Below are 18,884 nucleotides of genomic sequence, written 5' to 3'. Positions count from 1 at the left end.
AAGGAGGTTGTGGGAACATGGACTCATTATAGAACTGACAGGCCAGGGGATGCTGGGGGGAAGGGAGGACATCAGTGCTAATGAGCAAGGAAAGGGTGAGTGGCTAGCCTAGGGAAAGTTGAAAAATACTACCTATTTAAAAGCTGTAGGGAGGGGCACCTGGGTGGCTCAGTTGGTTAAACGTCCCACTCTTGATTTCCACTCAGGTCATGATCTCACGGTTTGTGAGTACGAGTCCTGCCTCAAGCTCTGTGCTGACAGCATGGAGCCTGCTTGGGATTCTCTCTCTACCCCTCCCCTGCACCTGCACACATACACACACACACACTCTCTCTCTCTCTCTCTCTCTCTCTCTCTCTCTCTCTCTGCTCTCTCTTACTCAAAATAAATAAATATTTAAAAACCCACACACAAAAACTTAAACCTATAGGGACAGAACGGGAGAAGACAGTTGCAAATCATATATCTGATAAGGGTTTAATATCCAGAATATATAAAGAACTCCTACAACTCAACCACAAAAGTGACAAATCATCCAATTTTAAAATGAGCGAAAGTCTTAAATAGACATTTCTCCAAAGAAGATATGCAAATTGCCAATAAACACATGAAAAAATGCTCAACATCATTAGTCATCAGGGAAATGCAAATCAAGACCACAATGAGATACCAATTCATACCTACTAAGATGGGTATAATTTAAAAAAAAAAAAAGCAAAATAACTGTTGGTGAGGAGGTAGAGAAATTGGAACCCATACATTACTGTTAGGAATGTAAAATGGTGGGGCCACTGTGGGAAACAGTTTGGGATTTCCTCAAAAAGTTAAACAGAATTTTAAAACATGTTTTTAAAGGTGGGGGGTGCCTGGGTGGCTCAGCTGCCAGGGGCCAGGAGAAGGATGGAGCAGGGACTGCTCATTGGGGACTGGATTTTCTTTTGGGTTACGAAAATATTTTGGAACTATATGGAGGTAGTGGTTACACAGCACTGTGAATGTACTGAATGTCACTGAATTATACACTTTAAAATGACTAATATTATGTTATGTGATTTTCACATCAGTTTTTTTAAAAAGAGGAGAAAAAAAAACCTGTGGGGAAATAAAATCTGTGAGATGCAGCCAAATAGGTACTCAGGGGGAAATGTCTAGCCTTTCCAATGACACATTTATTAGAATATAAAAGATCATAAAATCAGTGAATTAAGTTTCCAACTAAAAAATGTGGGCAAGACATTAGAAGAGAGTATCTTGGACCCCAGCTTTAATAGGGGGAGATGGAGGAGATTTCTTCCTGGAGGTGCATTTGAAGTTCTAGAACTATACTGTCCAATACGGTAGCCACTTGCCACATGTGGTATTTAAATTTAAGTTAATTAAAATTAAAAATTCAGCTCCTCAGTTGCACTAGCTCCATTTCAAGTGCTCTATAGCCCATGTGGCTTAGTGGCCACCATTTTGGACAGAACAGATCCAGGGGACAATGTATCATAAATTAGCAAGCAAGGAACATGTGAGAGTTTCCAAGAGCAATGAGAACTATGAAGAAAATCCAGGAAGGCAATGACATTGGTTGGCATGGGGAGCAGGGGACAGGGACAAAGCTGGAGAAACCGGCAGAAACTAGACCATGCTGGGCCTTTGCGACCTCCACTCTGCTGAGGCACCTCCTCATGCTGTCCCACCCTCCTCACACTCTGTTTCTCAGCTGGCAATCTTGGCCTCTTCCACTGTAGACCAGGAGGGTCAGGGGGCTGGGGCCTGGGTTGAGTCAAGAAATCCAGATAACAGGCCTGGAGTGGCCTTGCTGTGAGAACTTAAGTTGTCCCTTCCCCAGGCTGACACTCTTTAGCACCAGTAAGCCACGTGGCTGGAGCTGAGGGTTAGAGGTCTCCAGAGACTATCTCTCCAACGGCCTTGAATGCCAAGCTCAGGAGTCAAGCATTTGTCCCAAGAGCCAAGAGGAGCCACTGAAGAGGAAGAACACTATTGCTTTGACATTTTAGCAATATCATTCCAGCCGCAGTTTGGAACCTGAATAGTAGGAGTTTTAGAGTGGACACAGAGAGACCAGGGAGAAGGCTGTACAGATTTCCAGGTGAGGGGTGGGAGTGACATAGGCAGAGGATACAGAGAGGAGACGGCATCAGGGTACATAACTGAGGCAGAATCACTGTGACTCAGTTATTATCATAGCTGGGGTTTCCCAGAAGCATGCCCGAGACAAAGATTCAAGTGCAAGTACTTCATTTGGAAACAGGCAGCACAGCTGGAAGGGAAGAGGTAAGTCAGGGAAGGGGAGGTAGCCAATGAAGAGAGTGACCACTGCAAGCAACTGGAGCTCAGTGCCACTGGGCAGCTCCAGGAGTCAGTGTAGAGCCCATTCCTCTGTTGTCCCACCTGAGGAGTAGAGGAGCTGGGGTATTTATACACCAGCTCTCCAACACTGGTTGAGAGTTGTAGCTAGATTGGGGGAGGGGAGGTTGTTAAGACTGTGGCAATTCCTGCCAGCCACATGTGGGCAGAACAGGCTCCAGCTGCTAGAGAAAGCTCCCCTGCTTCCCACAGGGATGCAGATGTTGCTGGTTGGGAGTCAGTCTGTTGGGCACCACAGTGATGAGTCCATGGGAGATATGGGCAAGCACCCACAGCCACTGCTATAGTGATCAGTTGGATGGGAGGCCAGTATCTGTCAGGCTCTTTGTTGAAAGATACAGAAACCCAACTCAGACTAAGCAAAAAGTCTCTTGACTCCAATATCTGAGACTTAAGCAAGATTTTTTGACAAAAGACTCCAGGCTGACATCTGACAAGCACAGCAGCCCTCTTTCTGAAGAGTAAGACACATCTTCCTGAATAATCCAGCCATAATCCCAGGACCAACTCTCATTGGCTAGCAAAGATCCCGTTTCCATTTCTGAGCCAATCAGTACTCAAGGATGAAGGGCTGATAGGCTAGACCTGGGTCATGTGTCCACTCCTGGGGTTCTGGGACAGGGCTGGTTCCACCTAGACTGTAGGAAGTGAGACAGGGGTGGAACCATTTTCAGGCACAGCAGAGATTGTTACTAGGGGAAGGACATAGAAAGTCAGAAGAGGGAAGAATTTAAGGAGATGCCCAGATGTGTGTGTCATGAGCCCCCATTGGGTTATGTCAAAGCATTTTACTGATGTGGGGACACTATGTGCCCACCCAGAGCCCTGGGAGGCACTGGCATTTAAGGTGGAATAGAAGGACAGACATGCGGGCCCAGAAGTCAGAGAAAGAGACTCTTTTTTTTTTAATTTTTAAAAAAATTTTTATATTTATTTTTGAGACAGAGAGAGACAGCATGAATAGGGGAGGGACAGAGAGAGAGACACAGAATCTGAAGCAGGCTCCAGGCTCTGAGCTGTCAGCACAGAGCCCAACGCGGGGCTCAAACCCACAAACTGTGAGATCACGACCTGAGCCGAAGTCGGATGCTCAACCAACTGAGCCACCCAGGCATCCCAGAAAGAGACTCTTTTAACATGAGGGCCTAGTCACAGGAAGGAAAGAAGTTTAGAGGTCACTTGTGGTCATTAAATTGTCTATCTGGTCTCTAGAGGTCTCCCTGAGGGTGGCAGCCCCCACTCTCTCTTCTGTAACCCTAGTGGCACCTCCAAGGCAGGGACCCAGCCACCCCAAATAGCCAGGTGAGGAGCCTCATCAGTCAAGACCACCACCAGTCTTGGGCCAGGGTTTGTGCCCCAGGGAATGAGCACACGCCAGCACTTCACAATTCACCAAGCACTTGCCCACACCTTCCTTCACCTCTTCGTCTTGACCCCACTTGACAAACACACAGTCTGAGGCTTAGGGAGGTAGGCATGGTTCTGGGCTCATATGGTCCTGTTGGGGCAACTCAGGATTGTGAAACTGAAGCCAGCTTCTCCCTGGGAGGGCTGGAGAAGATGCACTGGGCTAAGAGAACTAAGTGTTGTGTGCACTTCTGGGGCAGTGCTCTGCCACTGTCTTCTGCTCCTGATGACCAGCCCTCTCCACCTCCAACATTTCTGGGGCATCAGGCCCCTGCCAAGCCAGCGAGCCAGCAGGGCTGTGTTTGCAAATAGCACTCTCAGTTTTCAGTATCATTGTCCTTAGCTGAGTGGGCATCAAGGACATATTGCTACACAGTTCTCCAGCTGGACAGCCAAGGAGGCTGGCCCCTGAGCCCAGGGATCACTATGGCCCTCAGGGGATGCAAGGAAGCCAAGAAAAGGCTGGGGGGCAGGAGGGATATAGGGGTGGTTTTGCCTGAAATTGTCTTCAAGAAGAGGTTTGCCCGGAGGGAGCCACTGCTGCCTAGAGTGGAGGGGGACCCTTGACTGTCTGGAACACTGACAGGTGGCTGGCATCCAAGTTACCTCTTTTGCCTTGGCGAGAACAGCCTCTCCTAGCTTTGGTTTCCCCATGTGTAAAATGGAGATCATGGTCCCTCACCTCATGTGGCCATTGTGAGGATATGGTAAAGATAATGAAGATAAAGATGTCAGTCTGAGGACTTCCTCTCCAGCTTGGGGATAAATGTTCTCACCAACCACCTGGTGGAAGCAGAGATGTTTCCAAGGGGCTACTCAGCCACAAGGACTGTCATGACAGTGCTCTGGCCTCCAGGGTGGGGTCCATCAGGCTCCTAGAGGCAAGGAGGGTCTCTGGCAGGAAGGGGGAGATTCTGAGCCAGGAGGACCCTGCAAAAGTCTCGGGGCTTAGGAAAGCTTAGGGCATAGTTGGTCATAAAATGGCTAGGTCCAAGAAAATAATCCTCAGATTCTCGAGGGCTGGGGGCCAGCCAGCTCCAGGTGACAGTTGCAAGACAGCTCTGCAGAGGAATAGGAAGAGCTGTGGGTCCCACACTGCCCCAGACGCTGGATCCACTGTGTGATCTTGGGGAACTTCTTGCCCTCTAAGGGTCCCAGTTTCCCCATCTATATGATGGAGGTTTCACCTAGGCCAGTGTTTTTCATGCAGTGTTTGGTGGGATCTGGAATTTGCCTTAAGAGCTGCTCTGAGGGGTGAGAGGGAGTCTCAGACACCAGAACCCATGCTTGGTGTATTAGTTTCTATGGCTGCTGTAACAAATTTCTAAAACCTAGTGGCTTAAAGCAACACAGATTTATTATCTTACAGTCCTAGAGGTCATAAGTCTAAAACGGGTCACAGGGCTGCCTTCCTTCTGGAGGCTGTAGAGGAGAATCTGACTCCTTGCCTCTTCTGTCTTCTATAGGCTGCCCATATTCCCTGGCTCGTGACCCCACATCACTCTGACCTCTGCTTCCATCATGATACTTTCTTGCTCCCCTCTTAAAAAGACCCATGTGATTAGGCTATATCCCTCCAGATAATCCAGGATAATCTCCCCATCTCAAGATTGTTAATCATATCTGCAAAGGGCCTTTTAACATGTAAAATAACATAATCATAGGTGTGGGGGATTAGGACGTGGGCAACTTTGGGAGCGATCATTCTGCCTACCACTCTTGGCTTCAGCCAGAGCCTGGCCACTCTGACCTGGCCCACCCCTCCAAGAGCTCTATCCCCACTGCCCTTGTCCTCACTTGCTCTGTTCCAGCCACACTGATTACTTTCAGATACTCCGCACGCCGAGCACACAGTCCACGGCAAGCCTTGGGACTCCTCTGAGTAGAGCTGGTGGTGGGGCCAGGGCTCAGAAACCTCACTAACTCCCCTCCGGGAAGACTGAGGCCCAGAAAGGAAAGGTACTTGCCTAAGTTTGAGACTGGTATTTCCTGCATGGTCCTGGATGGAAGATCTAACCAGTCCAACTGCCCTGTTTTACAAATGGGGAAACTGGGTCATAGTGGTTCCACTTAAATGCCACCCTCAACCAAGGCCTTGTCCTGTCCACCCAGTCCTGAGGATGTGCTCCTGTTATTGACTCACTGGGAACTCTGTTCCAGGCTGACCATCATTGATTCATCCCAGTTGGAAATGATGTGCTAATGGGCTTATTGGCTTCTGTGATGTTGGAGCCTCTAGCACCTAGCGCAGAAGTCACACTTGGTAGACATCTGTTGAGGGACAGAGCAGGTTTTTATAGAGGGTCTATTTTTGATGTAAGAATCCTCTGCTAAAGTAAGAGTTGGACAGTACTGCCCTCAGACCCAGGTGAGACAGGCCCTATCCTGGACCCCACTCTTTAGAAGGCTCCTCCTGGGGGGGGGGGGCGCGGGTGGCTCAATGGGTTGAATGTCCGACTTCAGCTCAGGTCATGATCTTGAGGTCTATGAGTTCAAGCCCCACATCAGGCTCGCTGCTGTCAGTGCAGAGCCCATTTTGGATCCTCTGTTCCCTTCTCTCTGCCCCTCCCCTGCTCACTCTCTCCCTCTCTCTCTCTCTCTCTCAAAAATAAATAAACATTAAAAAAAACAGAAGGCTTCTCTGGCCCTCTTACAGCTGTGTTCTTCCTTATAGGCAAGAATGTTCAGGGGCCAAGGGGACATGCTCACTCAGAGCCATACTCTGGATACTGGGGACCCTGGAATTCCCTACCCAAATGAGCTCAGGCCTGCTTCCAGGGCCAGCATGGGATCTTGTGGGCCTCCATTTGTATTCTTGTCCTCCACCCCAAAATGTTAAGGGTAGGCCAAGAGTCTTCAGTAATCCTCCCAATCCTGATATCTGTGGGGGTCTGGAGGACACTCCTGGAACCCTGTCCCCTCCAGATTCAGCTGATTATTCTCTGTCTTCTCTCCCTCAGGACAGCTGCCGCCCGGGAGAGGCAACCCGGGCGCCCCACTAGGGCGACGGCCCCTGCCCCGAGGGCTGGGATCATGAAAGGCCTCGGTGACAGCCGCCCCCGCCACCTCTCCGACAGCCTGGACCCACCACATGAGCCCCTGTTTGCAGGGCCTGACCGCAACCCCTATCTGCTATCGCCCACGGAGGCCTTTGCCCGCGAGGCTCGCTTCCCTGGCCAGAACGCTTTGCCTGGGGATGGTCTCTTCCCACTCAACAACCAGCTGCCGCCTCCAAGCAGCACCTTTCCCCGCATCCACTATAACTCCCACTTCGAGGTGCCGGAGGAGAGCCCCTTTCCCAGCCATGCCCAGGCCACCAAGATCAACCGGCTGCCCGCCAACCTCCTGGACCAGTTTGAGAAGCAGCTGCCCATCCACCGCGATGGCTTTAGTACGCTCCAGTTCCCCCGTGGTGAGGCCAAGGCCCGTGGTGAGAGTCCTGGCCGCATCCGCCACCTGGTCCACTCAGTCCAGCGGCTCTTCTTCACCAAGGCACCCTCACTGGAGGGCACGGCAGGCAAGATTGGTGGCAATGGCAGCAAGAAAGGTGGCCTGGAGGACGGCAAGGGCCGGAGGGCCAAGAGCAAGGAGCGGGCCAAGGCTGGGGAGCCCAAAAGGCGTAGCCGCTCCAACATCTCGGGCTGGTGGAGCTCTGATGACAACTTGGACGGCGAGAGTGGCGCCTTCCGCAGCAGTGGCCCAGCCTCTGGGCTGATGACGCTAGGGCGACAGGCGGAACGCAGCCAGCCACGCTACTTCATGCACGCCTACAACACCATCAGTGGGCACATGCTCAAAGCAGCCAAAAACACCACCACCGAGCTGACTGCCCCACCACCCCCTCCTGCACCCCCAGCTGCCTGTCCCAGCCTCGGGGTGGGCACTGACACCAACTATGTCAAGCGGGGCTCCTGGTCCACTCTGACCCTCAGCCACGCCCACGAGGTCTGCCAGAAGACCTCAGCCACCTTGGATAAGAGCCTGCTAAAGTCCAAATCCTGCCACCAGGGTCTAGCCTACCATTACCTGCAGGTGGGTCCCTGCCTGGGTTAGGGGTGGGGTGAGGACTGTGGGGAAGGCACCAGTTCTGAGAGCCAGCTGTACCACAGATTTACTTGGAAAGTCGCTTCACTCCGGGCCTCTGTGAGTAAACACTGTGAAATGGGTGTCTGGCAGTACCTGCTTAATAAGAGGATTCCTTCCACTGGTCACGCTTTCAGCAGACATTGATTAGGGTTCTTCTGAGCCCAGCCCAGAGTAGGAACGAAAACATGCACCTGCCCTCTAGAGGACAAATCTGGAAGCTGTGCCATCCATCCTCCTCACAGGACCAATTGCATAGCGTTCTAATCGCCAACTTCCTGCCTGCTGTCCGCACCAGACCATGGGCTCCTTGAAGACAGGGACCACATCTGATGCAGCTGTGTGTCCCTAAGGCCCAGGACAGGGTCTGGCAGAGAAGTAGTGCTCAGGAAATGTGAGAAGAGAGAAGGGTAGAGGAACAGATGGACATTTAAGTGAACAGAGCTAGAAATAGATGAGACAGAGCCCCGATTATCAGAATGCTGGGAGAGAATGATGCATAAACAGATAGTCATGTCAGTATGAACAGAGTGTAATGGAGATCAGCATGGAGGGCTTCAGGAGGCCCTAACCCAGCTTCAGCTCAGGACTAACTTGCTTCTTTCAAATGTTAATGTTTATTCAGGCACTTATGCATCAACGGCACACTCCTGGAAAGTGGCAGAAGGCTCAGAGACATCTTTGTTGCTACACATCCCCTGGGGCTGTCAAGAGCAGGGCCAGTGGCTATGAACTGGGCACAGTTCCTGGGGGCAAAGCCCAAGCTTGGGTGGAGGTTACGGAAGCAGATTTCAATACCCACCAAGATGGAAGGGGCTGCTTCTGTAGGTAGTGAGTGCTTCATCCTGGGGGGTATGCCAGCACAGACCTGGTCCGCCTTTGGGAACACATTAGATGCATTTTGAAGCAGATGAACATCAAAGTCTGACAAAGCCCTGAGTTCTTGTCATTCTATATAAAAATTCCAAAGACAGAGACTATGGGGGGAAAAGCTATTTTTTTTCAATAGCAGGAAAATGAAATCTAGGCAGTATTTTATATATTTAAGGCTTTTGTGGTTCTCAATCCACTTCCTTAGTTTAGAAACATCAGAAAGGATGGTGTGTGACCTGGCTCTCTCTCAAAATGGTGTGGTTTGGTCTGATCATGTGAAAAGGCTTCAGAAACATCATGAAAGGACGGCCCTGCAGGCCCTGGGGTTTGTGCTGCCTGCTTGGGTCATGGGAAGTGGGTGGGGGGGATGCTGGGATAGCAACAGGTTTTAAGCAGGAATATAGAATGTCACCTTCCCAAGGGACAGGTGGAGGTAGGGAAGATGGGAGATAGAATGTGCAGGCCCTAGTAACTGGCTGGGCAGTCAACTGGGGGTCAAATGGGACAGAGGAGAGTCCTGGGGTGGGAGTCCCAGATAGGAACTGTCCCTTAGCTGAGAATTGGCCACTGGCAGTACAGGCATCTAGAAGGATGTGGTGTCTGTGTAGGTGTGGTGATGCTGGGAGTGTGCATTTGTGCATGAGGTAAAGAATGGGTATGGTGTGGACACTGAGAAGTGTTTCTTACCCGGACATCTGTGGTGAAGCGTATAGAGCCTAGAGAGGTTGTGCACTCTGTACATGTTGAGGCAAAGACACAGTGAAGTAGGGTCATGTTGCAGTGTGTCCACGGTGTAGTGGTTGCTTACTGTGTTTGTGAGGACGGGTGTGAGTATGCTCTGTGTTCACGCCGTGTACTTGTTTAGGGGCTGGCACGTGGTGAAGTGGAGGCTGTGGGGTGTGTCCTTGGTGAGATGGGTGTGTGGGGGAAGGTATGCTTGCTTGCTCTCTGAGATATGTGGACATGGCAGGGTGGGTGCACTCTGTGCTTGGGCTGAGGCTCTGCAGGCACTAAGATGTGTGTACTCTTTGATCATGAAGTGCACATCCACTGTGTATACATGTCAGATGGGAAAACAGCCCTTTTTCCAGGTCACCACCTGGCTGCCAGATTCCCACAAGCCTCTCTGCACCCTGTGCCTTGGCTTACCCATCAGTGAGATACAGGATGTTGACTGGCTCCAAGAACCCTGCCTCCCTACTGATGTGCTGGTGTCATCTGAGCAGTCCTCCCTGCCCCCATCATAGGACAGGCTCTTGGTGCCAGGTCTGAGGACCTCTTTCTGGCCTGATGTTCTCATCCGTGTAGTGGGATCATAAACTATCCTCTGAGATAACAGAGTGAAGTGATAGGAACACAGTGGGTGCTCAGAATCGGGGAGCTGCAGTGGATACCATTGTGATCTTATAGACTGGGCCGTTTGGCCGGGGCTCACCCAGCCTGGGATCCATGGAGAGAGAAATCTGAGGCCCGATAGGGGCAAGGATTTGCTTAAGGCCACACAGTGAAGCTGTGGCAGAGCTGTCTCTGGAACTTAAGTATCCTTCCCAGCCTGGGGCTCTGCCCTGCTGCCAGGTGGCTTCAAAGGCAGTACCCAGCATGGAAGGCCAAAACCCTCCGAGGTGGAGAGCCGGGGAGCTTCAGGGTCCGGAGCACCATTACCCAGGTGATGTGCCCGAGGCTGGGCGGCCGGCGGCGCGCTGAGGGTGTGCGCTGCCCCCCACCCCTCGCCACCCTCGCTGAGGCCTGTCCGCCCATCCTCAGGTGCCCGGCGGCGGCGGCGAATGGAGCACCGCGCTGCTGTCCCCGCGCGAGGCGGACTCCGCGGCCGAGGGCCCCATACCCTGCAGGCGCATGCGCAGCGGCAGCTACATCAAGGCCATGGGTGACGAGGACAGCGACGAGTCCGGCGGCAGCCCCAAGCCCTCACCCAAGACGGCAGCGCGGCGCCAGAGCTACCTAAGGGCCACGCAGCAGTCGCTGGGAGAGCAGAGCAACCCCCGCAGGTGAGCGCTCTGCCCCGCCTCCTAGAGCCCCGCCCACAGGCAAGCACCGCCCCCCGGAACGCCGAGTACCAGCCCCAGGACGTCTCCAAAGTCCTGCCTCCGGGGAGCCCCGCCCACAGGCTAACTTGCCCTTTTGGGAGCCCCTACCGCTCGTGAGCTCTTCCTTCCCTGGGAAAGCGTCCTTCGCTCTCACGGGCTCCGCACACGGGCAAGGCTAGTCCCTAGATGAGCTCCTCACAAGTACGTCCCACTCCTGGGAACCTCGCTTTCCTCCGCTACGGGCCCCTAGGAAAGTCCCACCCCATAGGCGAATCCTGCCGTACAGCCAAAGATCCGGGTGAACCCGGGCTCCCAAAGATCCAGGCCCCCTGGGTTAGCCCTCTCCCAGAGATCGTCATCCTTAGGTTGGCCCTGCATTTGATAAGGTGACTCTGGAGAACGCTGTCATTTGTTGAACCACCCCATAAGCCCCCACCAGTTAAGTCCCGACCACAGGTGAGCCTCATCCTTTGGTAAACAATAAGGAGAATCTCTCTAGAGTGGCCCAGGTAAACCCTGCCCACAGGAGTCACATGCCCAGGTGAGTTACACTCCCACAGGAGAACTGTGCTAGGGAACCCTCTTCTTCAGGTTAGGAGAACCCTGCCCTTAGTGGGCCCACCACTTGTACCAGCAAGACTGACCAGGGAAGGCCAGAGACCCCTCTGCCCTTGCCCCTGTAATTCATGCATGTGGTGAGCTCCAAGACTGAGGAGGTGGATATATCCCTAAGTCAAAGGGAGATAGATAACCTTCACCTGTCCCATCACCCTGCCTAGAATTCCACCATTTGAGCTCCATCCTGTTGCTTTAAGACTTGGAAGAATTAATGAAAGTGTGAACAAATGAGATGCATGCACACAGAAAGCAACAATTAAAATGTTAGATGTGAGGCCTTCACATGCAGAAGTTACCATGGGAATCAGAACAGAAAAGGGGGGGGGGGGGAGTTACAGAAAAGCCCATCACTAAGTGCAAACCAGGTAAAACTTAGTAGAGCAGTTTTAGAGTCCTTTGAGGAAAAGAGACTAAAGCAAGTCAGAAACAAAAAGAAGAGTTAAAGGAAACAAGCTTAGTTCTTCAACTACTAGGGGCATGAGCCAAGGCTTCTGGGAAGACTTTGACAGAGGGAAGAAAGCAGTAACATAGCACTGATGCAGGGAGGGGCAGTGGCCTCAGAGAAGCCAAGTCTCCTTGGGACAGGGATTTGCTTAAGGGGTGCACAGTGGGACAGAAGGCAAGGAATGGTCTCCAGGTGGGAATTCAGGACACCATTGTCCAGTCCCAGGTCTGTCCCTCTCTGAGTCTCAGTTTCCCCATCTTTAAGTGAGGGGGTTAAGCTGGATGATCTCTGAGACACTTCTAGTACTGAGATCCCACAGCTCCGTGAATGACCAATGGGCACTGAGGTGGGAGAGGTGGACAGGACCCAGGTAGAGACCTTGAATGAGAGGGAATTAAATAATACAATAGTAGCAATAGTTACGGGCACCATCTGTTAGCACTTGCTGTACTCTGGGCTCTTTACCTGCCCCAGTGCACTTTAATCTGCATTACTGAATCCTCAAGCAGGCAGGCACATTGTCATCCCCACTTTATAGGTAAGGAAACTGAGACATAGGCAAGGGGTTATGATTGCCCACGGTCACCCAGTGAGGAAGTTGGATTCCAATCCAAGCTCATCTGTGTTAAGGCCTGAGCTGTTGGGTGCTTGAATCTTCACCCCAGAGCAGTGGTGAAGGAGGAACCCAGGGTCAGATAGATGTGAGAAAAATTGAAGAGCCAGGGCCATGGGAAGTGGTGAGTCTTTGGGAGGCTGGTGGAAGCCATCTGGATATCATGTGGAAACTGATATCTGGAACCATCTGGAAACTGATGCCCTTTGGGCAGTTCTAGCCTGAAATCAAGGCTCTGAGCCTTGACCTACCTACTCCATCCAGCCACTGAACTGGGCTGGTATGCTCTGCCTTGGGTTTGAGATGGTCAAAAGTGAGCTTGTGCTGCCACCTTGCGGCTGCAGCAGACATGACAGGTGGGGACCACCTGCACACTCCAGATGCAAGCCTCCAAAAGCTGGGAGCTCTCCCCATGCTCCTTGACCCTGACACCCACCTACTGTCCTTCACTCACCAACACTACACAGGCTGGCAGTGACTTCCATTTTTCCCTCTGCCACTGGATGACCTTGGCCAGTCTTTTCCCCTCTGGGCCTCAGTTTCCCAGGCTGAACAATGGGTGTGCTGAGCCCTGTCTGCCCCCCACCCTCACCAGGAGTCTGGACCGCCTGGATTCAGTGGACATGCTGCTGCCTTCCAAGTGTCCGAGCTGGGAGGAGGACTACAATCCCGTCAGCGACAGCCTCAACGACTCCAGCTGCATCAGCCAGGTGAGGGTAGTGGGTAGCCAGATGGTCAGTGGGTGTGAGAGCTCTCACCCAAGAGGACAGACATCCAGGATCAGCCCCTGTTGAGCAGTCCCCAGATGTCCGCACTGTGCTTCTGTTTGGTCTTTGTTCCTGAAGCTGCCTGTGTATGTATGTCTGCCCCACTGACTGTCCTGTGCCTGGAGAGCAGTCACAGGGCCTGACATTGCATGAACTAAGCTGAGAGCCCTGAGGGAGGGACCACACCACTGCTATAGACCCAGGAGCCCTGAAGAGAGGTAACTGGAAACGTGGGTTTGAGTCCCAGTCTTGTCACTGATAGTATGAACCCAGGACAAGTCACTCCCTCCCTGAGCCTCAGTTTCCTGATTTACCACAGAAGGGTGACAATTCCTATCTCAAAGGTTGTGAGGAATTAATGAGATAATGAATGTAGTGTTCTCAGAAAAGGGTGCCTAACTTTATGGTTATTATTGTTATTTTGCTGTGTGACCTTGAGTAAGTTGCTTCTCTACTCTGGACCTCCAGGGCCCACCGGCTCAGTGGAAAGTTGGACTTCCAGGGTCCAGACACCTCTGCCACTAACAGCAATAAGCATACTGTGCTGTACTTTTTCATTCTCATAACCACCAACTCCTTGAACCCTCACAGCCACCTCCGGGGGTGGGTGTGCTTATTACTTATATCCCCATTTCACAGATGAGGAAACTGAGGCTCAGATAAGTGAGGCCACACAGCAAGGAGAAGGCAAAGCTGGGCAGGGATCCGGGACTGTCAGACCTAGACCCGGACCCCAGCCTCTGACATATGCACAGCACTTTAGGGTTTGCAAAGGGAGGATCAGCTAAGTTTCAAGGGCTCCCCGCATGGTGTGGATGGGGAGGTGAGGCCTAGAGAAGGCAACACCTGCTGGTAGTAGCAGAGTGAGGCAATGGAGGCGCCAGGTGCAGACCCAGCCTCCTCTCTGGGCAGGAACAGGCCGCAGGTCCCACTGTGTGTAGCCCCATGGCCCAAGCTTGCACCGCTTAGACCTGGAAGGCTTTTGGACCCCAGTTCCTCACCACTCCATTGTTCCTCGCCTGGCCAAAGCCACCCCCCCACCCCGCTCCAACCCCAGCCCCCTGCCCACAGCACTGTCGTTCCCAAACCAAGGAGACTGACCTCAGACATGGGGAGGAATGGAGCACCCTGGACTCTCTGTCCCTGCTGTCCTCATCCAGGCCCCACCAAATTTCACATGAACAGTTGCCCTGGCCTCTAGGCCTGTCAACTGCACTCTGTTCCCAGTGGCCAGAGGGAGCTTGTGAAGGATGTAAGGCAGATCACACCACATTCCTGTTCCACACCCTCCATGGTTCCCACCTGCCCTCAATGAAAGCCAGACTCCTCACTCAGACTTGTACGGCCCGCCTCTCTCTCACACAGGATCTCAGACTTGCTCTGTCAGCCACCCTGTTCCAGCCACACTGGCCTCCTTTCTGCTCCTCACACACACACCCAATTCCTGTCCTGATTTCTGCATTTGCTGTTCCCTCTCCCAGGAGCACCCCTCTCTCAGATATTTGCTCAGCTGGTTCTTCTCCGTGTTTCTGGTCTTGGCTCAAATGTCACTTCAGGGGAACCTGCCCTATGGTTTTCTAAAGGAGCCCCGAGGGCACTGTTCCCTTACCCTGCTTCATTTTCTTGACAGCACTATCCTATCTGGAATTATATCTGTTTATTTACTTGGTGTCTGTCTCACTCTTAAGACTGGGAGCCCCCTGCAAGTGGGGCCTTGCTGTGTGGTTCCCCATGGCGTCCTTGACCTCAGCATGAGGCACAGGGCACATAGGTGTTTGCTGAATGGGTGGCTTCCCTCCCTGTGTCTCCCATCCTACCATGTTCTCTTGTCCCTCAGTCTTCCTCTTTGTATCTGTCTCCCTCTGTTTTTCTCTCTCCTCATACACATTTTTCTCCGACTCCCTCTGGTAGGTCCCACATCCATGTTTCTCTCTGAGTCTTCCTCTCTCAGACAACTCATCTTCACCTCTGCCTGGCCCTGGCATCTGGAAGGAACACTTTTGTCCTTTGGCTACACAAAAGAGCACATGGAATCAGCCAGGCTGGGGATGCCACCAGGTCTCTGCCACTGCCCTCTGTCCAGCCCAGCCCTCTCCTAGGCCAGGGCCCTCTGAGCTCTCAAACCCTTACCCCTAGAAGATTGAGTGATCCAAGCCACATATGTGCCCCTAAAGTCAGAGATATCCCTCTGGCTGTGTCTCTGAGGCCTTGACTCCTGCCAGAAGGAGCCCCCTTCCCACCAGGCACTAGAATATGTAGGCCCTGACCAGGGAAGAGAAGTCTCTGGGTTCTGGGCCTAATCTGTAGATCTGGGGGTGGGGGAGCCACCTGCCTAGGTGAGAGGCAGCAGACAGGGCATCTCCCAGGGGCCAGACCAAAAGAAACATGTGTAAACAGCAGATTACAAATCGTCAGTAGCACCCAGCCCCAGAAGGAGTGAGCCTCCCATCCCTGAAGGAAGCTAAGTGAGACCTCCTAGCACCTAGGCCTCAGCCAGTCTGGGGAGGTTAGACCAGCCATCCACTAGTTCTCTTGCAGCTGAGCCTGAATCCCCTACCCCAGTTCCCACCTTTGGTCTCCCCATAACCCTCCCCCTCTCTTTCCTGCAGATTTTTGGACAGGCCTCCCTGATCCCCCAGTTGTTTGGCCATGAGCAGCAGGTCAGTATGCTTGCCATTCTCTTGTACCCTGATCCCAGAGTCCAGGGCTAGGCCTGACACCTGGCATCTGAGTGGTCTTAGCCCCTGCCCAGGCCAGAACCAGGAAACAGAGCCAGCACCAGGAAAGTCACGTCCAGTGAGACCCACACTCTGCCCTGACCTTCCATTCACTGGCCCTTTCACTTCATTGTTCTGTGCCTCAGTTTCCTCTTCTTAAAAATGGGAAAGAATGGGCTAGTCCTATGGATGGGGGAAGAAATAATCCTGGGATAAGAGAAAGCATAACCTGAGAGTCTTCTAGCTAGGAGACTTTTATTTGGACAAGTTGATGGCCGCGGGCTGGTGGTATTGGCCACCTTTCTTGGGCTCCAGCAAGACCTTTAAGTATGTTGGGGTGTTGGCATGAATGCAGAGACTTTTCAATTTTACAAAACTTGGTGGAGGTGGTGCCAGTCCTGGCACTGTCTGGTTGCCCTAACGGTGCCCCCTTCCCATGCACACCCATCCTGCCCCTGGAAGTGGCTCTCTCCTCCTTCCCAGGCCCCAGCCCCAAGGCCATAAAGACAGACAGGAAAGGTGCTCCAAGCTCACCCCCTCATTTCAGCCAGCAGTGAACAAGGGACCTGTCCAAGGGGCAAATCTGGGCCTGGCCCCTCATCTCCTGACTCCAGCTATGGATGCCTCGTGTGCCTCCACCCTCATGTCATGGTTCTTGTCAAACGCATTATTCCAGAAGGTCTTTGGGGAGCCCACAGTGAGCCAAGTGACCTCCTTCTCCCCTAACTTCCACAGGCTCGTGGTAAGGATGTGATGTGTTAACATACAAAATTCCAGGGCATTCCCTGCACACAGTATATCCTCAGCGATATACATACCAACAGCCCTGACCCATTGGCCTGCCCTCCAGAGCTTGTGAGCATCTTAGCCAATATTTACAAATCCTTGTACTCACCTCACAGAGCTGCCTATAATAATAGGGATAGGTCACCAGGTGCTCACTCTCCTGACACTGTTCTAAGCATGTGATATGAATTATCTCATTTAATCTTGACAACAATCCTATGAAATCTGGTGTATAATTAGTCCCTATTTTATAGATGCGGAAACTGAGGCACAGAGCAGTTAAGTGACTTGCCTACATTCATATTACAAGGAAATGACGGACCCAGGGTTGAAACTCTGGCAGCCTAGTTCCAGAGCTATGCCATGACTGCAGTCCCTAAGCAAGACCTCATTGCCCTTGGCAATCACGAGGGCCTTTCAGTGTACTTCAGGTTATACCTGTGGAGGATAAACACCTATCTCTTGAATACCCACTCTAGATGAGTTTTGGGTATGCCACATGGCCTGCATTTCAGTTTATCAGTATTGTCCGATAGAACTTTCTGTGAAGGTGGGAATGTTGTGTACTACACGCTGTCCAGTAAGATAGCATGAGCAAGTGAAATGTAGCCAGTGTAGCTAAGGAACTGAATTTTCAATTTAAATTAATTTACACCTAAATAGCCACACATGGTTAGCCGCTACCATATTGGACAGCACAAATTTAGAGCTTTCCAAACATATGCTGCAGATTGGGTGATGATCCATCTAGTCGTTTTACCTGATGCAGTGCCAGACAAGTACACAAGCATCCCATTTCATTTAGATAGGAGACACTGACCCAGAGGATAGTGATACTTGGAGGTCACACAGCCAGGTCCAAGGCAGAGCTGGTCCCAGGCCCAGCTCCATCTTTCCTCCACATGGTGCTCAGTCAACTTCTGCCCTCTCCCTTCTTGCGTAGGCCTCCCCCAGGACTTCCATTCAGTATCCATCCTTTGCCAGCTGACTCCTCAGATTATACTGTGTGGTCTCCAGTTACCATCATGCCCTGAGACCTGGGTCAGACTTACCCTTCCAGGACCCTTGGAGAGTATATGGATGGTGGGCCCCTGTATGCCCACACTCTCAACTGCAGATCTGTAGGACCTTGGATGGCCATCTCTAGAGAGACACTTAGAAACCACCTAAACAAGGTTGAACTGGATGTGAGATGGCACATAGCATACACGTCCCCATTCTCCATACTGCCCATGGCAGACATCACTAATCAATCCTCACTGCCACTACCCTTATTCCAGTTTTATCTTCTCTCACCAGACTATTGCATCAGCTTCATCTCTGGCCTCTGCCTCCATTCCAGACTCCCTTCCCAACATTCATTCTGTACCACAGGGCTACATTAATCTTCCTTAAATTCACATTTAGAGTATTGATTCAGCCACTTCCTCATTGGGTACACCTGGCAAGTATCTTCCCCTCACTGGCCCTCAGTTTCCTTGTGAAAATAAAGGGATTGTACCATACGATGGTAAATATCTAGCACATCTACTGCCACTTCCCATTCCAACATTCAAGGTAGACATTACTAATTGATTATAGCCTTCTTTCTGGCTGAATTCAGATGTGACCTCAAAACCTATCAATTGATCAGTATGGACACACAAGATCTATTAAGTTATCCTTAACATTTTGTCCTGCATTGTAGACATGGGAAAATTGAGGTCCAGAGAAGTGACAGGGGCTGTATATATTTCTTAAGGGTTCCATCTGCCCACCCAGTACCTTGAGTGACATGGGAGGAAAGGGTGGGCTGACTTGAGGCCCCACAGACTCTCCAGCCCTGAAGCTGAGTCATCCACCAAGTGCCCAGTCCCTCCAGAATGGGCACTGCTGACCCCTGACGCCCGCCTTTGCCCGGATAGGTACGGGAGGCAGATCTGAGCGACCAGTATGAGGCAGCCTGCGAGTCGGCCTGCAGTGAAGCAGAGTCTGCAGCAGCGGAGGCACTGGACTTGCCACTGCCCAGCTACTTTCGCTCCCGCAGCCACAGCTACCTGCGGGCCATCCAGGCGGGCTGCTCGCAGGAGGAGGACAGTGTCTCCCTGCAGTCCCTCTCCCCCCCGCCCAGCACTGGCAGCCTCAGCAACAGTCGCACGCTTCCGAGTGAGTACT

General features: G+C 52.0%; 1 protein-coding gene across 3 annotated transcripts in view; it reads left to right on the top strand.

Moving 5' to 3' along the window:
* Positions 1-6,767: 6,767 nt before the first annotated feature.
* DLGAP4 (DLG associated protein 4) overlaps positions 6,768-18,884 on the top strand; it is an 85,018-nt gene continuing 72,901 nt past the window's right edge. The window contains exons 1-5 of one of the 3 annotated variants that reach the window (XM_042980464.1): positions 6,768-7,815; positions 10,504-10,745; positions 13,056-13,170; positions 15,837-15,887; positions 18,635-18,875. In XM_042980464.1, the coding sequence (XP_042836398.1) occupies positions 6,817-7,815; positions 10,504-10,745; positions 13,056-13,170; positions 15,837-15,887; positions 18,635-18,875 (1,648 nt within the window). In that variant the 5' untranslated portion in view covers positions 6,768-6,816. Of the gene's footprint in view, positions 7,816-10,324; positions 10,406-10,503; positions 10,746-13,055; positions 13,171-15,836; positions 15,888-18,634; positions 18,876-18,884 lie in introns of those variants that run through there. The other 2 variants (XM_042980459.1, XM_042980460.1) reach the window with 2 other exon arrangements.

This window comes from Panthera tigris, chromosome A3, assembly GCF_018350195.1.
Source record: "Panthera tigris isolate Pti1 chromosome A3, P.tigris_Pti1_mat1.1, whole genome shotgun sequence".
NCBI classification, from domain to species: Eukaryota; Metazoa; Chordata; class Mammalia; order Carnivora; family Felidae; genus Panthera; species Panthera tigris.
Note: the sequence above shows the minus strand (reverse complement) of the source record. Positions and strands in the feature narration are given on the sequence as shown.